Below are 6,566 nucleotides of genomic sequence, written 5' to 3' on the forward strand. Positions count from 1 at the left end.
CCCCACCCCACCCTACCCCATCCTCAAAAGATATTACAAGAGCCTGAATACAAGAGACAAGTTTTGAATAAAAAAAGCACAAATAATGCAATTGTCCACATAGCAAAATACTACATTCAACTAGATTACTGCATGCAATCTAGATTATTAGTCAGGTGTCTGGTCAATAACTCTTTGACAAAATACAGGTTTATTTGCCTGTTTTCTGCCCGTTAATTAATGTAAGTATTCACATAAAGAAAAGATAYACGAAAGCAGAATGCCATTGTGGTATTTGTTGGTATGGTACAGAGAACTGATCCTGAATTGATCAATATAATTTCAGTGATTGCAAGATTTTCTTATGAATTACGCCTTTATATACACTTTGCCTTGCATTGGAAACATTGCAAGGTTTTTATTCACATCCGTGTCCGCGCAAAAGGAGAAGGGAAAGGCTTTGTGCAACATACAAACGTAAAATATGAATTTTTTTATTTTGATTGAATTTTCAGAATGAGCATATTAAAGGCTCAGAATAAACCAAGATCAGCCGAGTGTTTTCGCTGAGGTCAGTACAGTGGGGAGCAGTGCAATAGCCAGGGGCTCCTGCACAGCCGCGTTAGCGCCGGGAACAGCCACGGTGCGCCCACACGGGCGGGTCAGGAGTCCCAAAAGGAGCAGGACATACAAGTGGCATCTTGCCGAGGAACTGGCAAAAGGTACCCGCTCCCCATCGCTCCTCCCACCCGGGTGGCCCCAAAAMGGGGGAGGGCACCGAGACACCACAGGGCTCCGGTTCTGGTGCGAACGGCATTCCAGCTTCCACARGCTACTCCACAACGTGAACAACCAACCGGGGACCTCGGAAACCTCCTCTTCCCAGCTTTTTTTCTTAAACGACTGACGAGCCCCTCCGTTCCTCGCCGCGCAGCTCCCGCGGGCAGCAGTGCCCGCTCCGCGGTGTCTCCGGGGACAGCAGTGCCCGCCCCGCGGTGGCTCCGGGGACAGCAGTGCCCGCCCCGCGGTGGCTCCTGGGTTAAGCAGTGCCCGCCCCCGGTGGCTCCGAGGTTCAGCAGTGCCCGCCCCGGTGGCTCCGGGAGGGGCTCGGGGATAGCAGTGCCCGCCCCGCGGTGCTCCGGGGTTCAGCAGTGCCCGCCCCGGTGGCTCCGGGAGGGGCTCGGGGATAGCAGTGCCCGCCCCCGGTGGCTCCGGGAGGGGCTCGGGGATAGCAGTGCCCGCCCCGGTGGCTCCGGGAGGGGCTCGGGGATAGCAGTGCCCGCCCCCGGTGGCTCCGGGAGGGGCTCGGGGATAGCAGTGCCCGCCCCGGTGGCTCCGGGAGGGGCTCGGGGATAGCAGTGCCCGCCCCCGGTGGCTCCGGGAGGGGCTCGGGGATAGCAGTGCCCGCCCCGGTGGCTCCGGGAGGGGCTCGGGGATAGCAGTGCCCGCCCCCGGTGGCTCCGGGAGGGGCTCGGGGATAGCAGTGCCCGCCCCGGTGGCTCCGCGGACGGGGCGCGGCTGACCCGCTCCAGCCCCAGCCCCAGCCCGGCGTCGGGCGGGCTCTGCTCCCCGCTCCCTCCCGGCCGCGCTGGGCGGGGCAGGCGCCTCCTTCCTGTTTCCGCTCGGAGTCGGAGCCCTCCAGGGCCGCGGTACCGCGGGGCAGCGGCGGGCGGGGGGCGGCGCCGGGAGCGCGGCTCGGCCGGGGGAGGTGCGGCGGCGGGGGGACACCGCCGTCCCCTCACGGCCCGTGTGTTCTCTCCGCAGGGAGCTCGGCTCGCCCTTGCGCCGCTCGGCAGGCCCGGAGGGTGCCCGGGGCCGCAGGTGAGGCGGTGCCGGCCGGGAGGGACGGAGGGGCGGTGGAGCGTTCGCGGGGGGGGCGCGCCGGGGCTGCCCCGCTGCGGGGGCTTTGGCTGCCCGGCTGACGGCACTTCGGTACCCAAAGCACTGCCCGCGCTCCCWCGCCTCCACAGGGATAAACCAGCCGGGCTGGCTTTTCCTCTGCTTCCAGAAAACCAGAAACGCACTCTTTTTCCATTTAGCAACATATTCTTGGTAGCGTTTGCAGCTCTGTTGGATTAAATGCTTAATTATTCTGTAAGCATTGAACTTTAACGTAGGGTCAGTGCTTTGTATCACACTTTCATATAGTATGCACTACTTCTAACTTCTAGCAAAAATGGTCTTTCTCTTTGATAGTGAAAAATGACAACTGATATTAAGTAGGTACTTGGTATCACAGAATTGATAGGATTCGAATGGACTTCAGGGGATCATYCAGTCCTACCCCCTGCCAAGGCAGGGTCACCTACAGCATGTGACAGGAATTTGTCGAGGTGGGTTTGGAATATCTTCAGAGGGAGACTCCATGACCTCCTTGGGCAGGCTTTTCCAGTGCTCTGCCACCCTCAGTGTAAAGAAGTTCTTCCTCTTGTAAAGGTGGAACTTCCTGTRTTTTGTTCTTGTGTATGTGTGCTTTTATTTTTCTGAGTACTGAGAAATTATTTATTATTCCGCAGGGTTTTCCCAATAGCAAACGAGAAAAGATGATCGATATTAAGGCTTGGGCCGAGTACATCGTGGAGTGGGCTGCCAAGGACCCCTACGGCTTTCTCACAACTGTGATCTTGGCCCTCACGCCGCTGTTCGTAATTAGCGCAGCGCTTTCATGGAAGCTTGCAAAAATGATTGAGGCCAGGGAACGAGAACTAAAGAAGAAACAGAAACGCCAGGAGAACATTGCAAAAGCCAAACGAACAAAGAAGGATTAAATGGGAAAAAAATGGCCTTCCTTGTGCAAAGAATCCACTTTTTAAATGAAACACTTGTACATTTTGTGTTTTAACTGTCCTTTGATACTTGATCCTGTTATTTCTTGAAGTATGAAATTTAATACTTCCAGTGTAGTTTTTTTCCTGCTGATTTGTGTTAAAATTTGCCCAAGTGACACTTGTTAGAGTCATTAAATCTACTACTTGTATTCTAGTGAAGGTTGCTTTTCTAAATTTGCATGTTAAATTAAAAAAAAGTATCTGCTGGGTGGCTCTGGAGGTAGATATTTTTTGTTTAACTGAACTATGACTTAACAAGTGTCTTAAAATTGTCGAATTTAGGGGAAAACGYGAATAATAAACTGGATTACAGAAATGCAAGTTTTGGCATAACTTGAGCAGAGCTGTAGAGATAAACTAGCTGTAGCATTAGGTAGCAGACACGACTGATTTCCTTTAAGGTCACTGCATATGGCTGCATGTGCCCATAGTGGCTGCTGCAGTATCTTTGATGGTGGTGCTTGTCTGCAGAAATAACCTACCTTAGCTTTTCCTGTTCCTGAACTACCAGCCTTCAACAGCCTTTAACTTCAGCCCAAGTTCTAGAAAACTGCTCGTTCTTACTAGCTTCATTTGTCTTAAGGCACTTATATTCTATAAAATACAGTACTATGTTGTTTGGTCTTTCCCAACAATCACCTGAATGCTCCACCTGTAGCTGATTTGTTGCTGCCTTCGTAAACTCTTTATGCCTCAAAGAATAGCCATAAATGGGGTGAGACCAAAGACCCAGGTGTCCCAGTGTTCTGTGTCCTGGAGACCGGGAAGAGAAATGGGTGGCAGTTCTGCTTGCTAACCTGGCTACCTTTGATTTAAGACCTGAGTTTAGGTAGGATTTTTGTTCTCATGGCCCTTGAAACTCTGCTGCCTTACAGGGTGCAAGATGCTGACGTACTCAAAAAAGTCAGGTTTATGTTGTAAATACATCAAAATCMTTTAACCTTGTTTCCAATTCATCTCTTTTTAATGGAACTGATTAATTTTTTCAAAGCCTAATTTTTAATAATAGTCTGTGGTGGCCTCTACATAGCTAATTCAGAAGAGCTTGTGGCAGTCATTATAACTTTTTACATTTTGCATATTTCTAAATAGCAGCACAGGGTTGTGCATTCTAGCAGCTACTCTTTGATTAGGTTTAAAAATAAAACTGTAAAATAATACTATTGTTCAAATGAAGAGACCTATAGAGCTGGCTGGCACCAAAGGGGATCAGAAGTGGGGAGACTAACTGCAATTACTTTAAGTAAGTGTGAAGTTGATCCCCTTTCAATTTTGTTGGTGAAAGCAAGCATTAGATTATGACATTTGGGCATTTCATAGATATGTGAGATTAAATCTCCATGTTTTGTATTAAGTGTTGTCAAATATGTATGTGTTCCACCTTTGATACCTACATAGCTTGAAACACAGGGAGGAGACTGATGAGGGATAAAATCCATAAATAAATTTGATACTTTTTGAAAAAAAATTGTGTGGTCTCTATTTTTATTTGAGGTTTTCAAACATCATATCTAAGCAAATAATCTGCACATTTTATGTATCTRAATGAAGGCCAAAATGATCTAATAACCTATGGAAGACCACAGATCTTTCTACTCACCAGAAATAAAAGCTGATTTTCTAAAAAAATATTCTTGACAGTCCCTTGTCCTAGTGTTGTTTTCCAGCAGCTTTATCAAAGATTTCTAGCTTCTCTTACAGATGTTAGTATAACTGAATTGCTGTGTGTAAATGAAACATACAAATATTTTGACTGTTTAAAGTGACAAGAACATCTTTACGATGAGTACAGTGCTTAATCAGTGTAGAGTCACAGTGATTCCTGTTAATGAAATCAAATTTTCCATCTGCTTGCCAGCAGAAAGCACACTGGCACTACCAGGGGATTTATTTTGAGGAGACAGCTTAGCCAAGGTTTGGGAAAATGCAACTGTATTGACTACAATTTTTACACCAAAAATAGTTTTAAAAGTAAATCAGTCTTCAAGGAAGAAATCGATTTAGACTTCAAGAAAATTTAGATAGACAACCTTGTAACTATGAATTCAAGAGTAACTGATGAACTGCAACTGTCAAAACCAAACTTACTTAGTAACACATCCTGTTTTTTAATAAACCTGAAATGTTTTACAATACTTTGTCATGATTAAGCCTATTTGTATAGTTCTGCAAAAGTAAATGAAACTGCTTTGATACTACTTTATTGCACTCTTGTATATAACAGCTGCATATGTTGTCTGTTAAAATATTTATCCATTAACAGCATCTGTCCAGTAAATTGCTTATTTATTTTGACTACTGTCACTGCCTGGTGGCTTCCAGGCRCCTGGCTGGAAGGTATTTGCAGTGCTCGTGGGGTCTTCTGAGGTCTCCTTCTTTCCATAGTAAGGGGCAGATGCGTGGCCTTTGACCTGAGTATGACTTGGCTCAGCAACGAGTCCTTCCTCGTATTCCTTAGCCTGAAGCAGCCTATCCTTTTCAGATACATCCTTGACTTTCTGTTTCATTTCTTCTCTATAATTTTCATTCTTAAGAATCTCCTAAGAACACAGTAGAAAGATAATTAGGTAAGCCAGAAGCAAATGCAATACACAGTGTTGCAATAAAACATTTTAAACAGGCATTGCTTTTCTTAATTTTATAAGCCCCGTTTTCAGGTATGTAAGTAAAACAAAATGTGACAAAATAAATTTGTTTTCCCCAACTGCAAATTAAACCCTGTTTCAGAAAGTTCTTAATGTTTGAATCATCTTGTTGAAGCAAAACTGCATTGTGTCCACCATTCTAGTGAAGCAAAAAGAAGAAATTAAAAAATTAAATACAGTCATTAACAAATGCGAAAATACAGTAAAAATAAGGCTATTTTTTGCATTGTTTCTTATGTAGTTGATACTTACAACTATTTATCATTTGCATCTCTTTCCGTAATTCGCTACGCTTGTGGTGTTAGCTATTTGTGCTTCAGGGCACAGTTTTGGAAGAAACAGATGTGCAACCTTTCGGGTCTTGCTAGTGCAAGATTAATGAATAAATAACTAAAATGGCAAAATCACAGAATGAGTCAGATTGGAAGATAGTGCAGTTCTAGATGGGTCACCTAGTCCAACTTCATTCAACCTCCATGCTCCAGCAGGGTCATCCCAGAACCCATGACACAGGATTGTGTCCAGATGGTGCTTGATTATGCGCAGTGARGGAGACTCCACAGCACAGCCTCTCTGGGCAATCTGTGCCAGTGCAGACACCTGCACAGTACAACTGCTCTTCCTCATGTTCAAGTGGAACTTTCTGTGCATCAGTTTCTGCCCATTGCCTCTTGTCCTGTTGCCCTGGAACTCTGAGAAGAGCCTGGCTCCATCCCTTGACACCCTCCCGTCAGACACTGACAGACATTGATCAGGTCCCCTCTCAGTCACCTCTTCTTGGCTCTTCCTCAGCTCCCTCCACTTTTCCTCATGGAGGGGGATGCTCCGATACCCTCATCATCTTTGTTGCCCTCTGCTGGCCCTGCTCCAGGAGCTCCATTTCTCTTGTCCTGAGGAGCCCAKAACTGGACAGAGCATTCCAGGTGAGGCCTCAGCAGGGCTGAGCAGAGGGACAGAATCACCTTCCATGATCTGCTGGAATGCTCTTCCCAATGCCCCCTGCACACCATTGGCCTTCCTGGCCACCAGGACACTCTGCTGGCTCATGGACAGCCTGTTGTGCACCCAGTCCCTCTCTGCAGAGCTCTGCACAGGTCAGCCCCAGGCTGTGCTG

General features: G+C 47.1%; 2 protein-coding genes across 4 annotated transcripts in view; one reads left to right on the forward strand and one right to left on the reverse strand.

The window, feature by feature from the left end:
• The first annotated feature begins 1,532 nt into the window (after positions 1-1,532).
• Positions 1,533-3,770, forward strand: SMIM15 (small integral membrane protein 15). Of its 3 annotated transcripts, none has more exons than XM_057389653.1 (3): positions 1,533-1,628; positions 1,744-1,800; positions 2,496-3,770. In XM_057389653.1, the coding sequence occupies exon 3, from the start codon at positions 2,523-2,525 to the stop codon at positions 2,745-2,747; it is 225 nt and encodes a 74-aa protein (XP_057245636.1). In that variant the 5' UTR covers positions 1,533-1,628; positions 1,744-1,800; positions 2,496-2,522; the 3' UTR covers positions 2,748-3,770. The 3 variants fall into 3 exon arrangements, with proteins under 3 accessions (XP_057245636.1, XP_057245634.1, XP_057245635.1); XM_057389651.1 differs by lacking the exon at positions 1,533-1,628 and adding an exon at positions 2,219-2,312 and having other exon boundaries at positions 1,745-1,800; XM_057389652.1 differs by lacking the exon at positions 1,533-1,628 and adding an exon at positions 2,176-2,312 and having other exon boundaries at positions 1,768-1,800.
• A 62-nt stretch (positions 3,771-3,832) lies between these two features.
• The window catches only part of NDUFAF2 (NADH:ubiquinone oxidoreductase complex assembly factor 2), a 56,394-nt gene continuing 53,660 nt past the window's right edge, over positions 3,833-6,566 (reverse strand). Inside the window, exon 4 of the mRNA XM_057389650.1 lies at positions 3,833-5,347. Coding sequence (XP_057245633.1) covers positions 5,090-5,347 — 258 coding nt within the window. The 3' untranslated portion in view covers positions 3,833-5,089. The remainder of the gene's footprint in view (positions 5,348-6,566) is intronic.

The sequence above is a fragment of the Malurus melanocephalus genome, unplaced genomic scaffold, assembly GCF_030028575.1.
Source record: "Malurus melanocephalus ecotype Western Australia unplaced genomic scaffold, MMel_1.1 scaffold_18, whole genome shotgun sequence".
Classification (NCBI taxonomy): domain Eukaryota; kingdom Metazoa; phylum Chordata; class Aves; order Passeriformes; family Maluridae; genus Malurus; species Malurus melanocephalus.

Bases quoted from the DNA above. Each gene is read 5' to 3' on its own strand.
- SMIM15 (XM_057389653.1), top strand. From the start codon at position 2,523: ATGATCGATATTAAGGCTTGGGCCGAGTACATCGTGGAGTGGGCTGCC.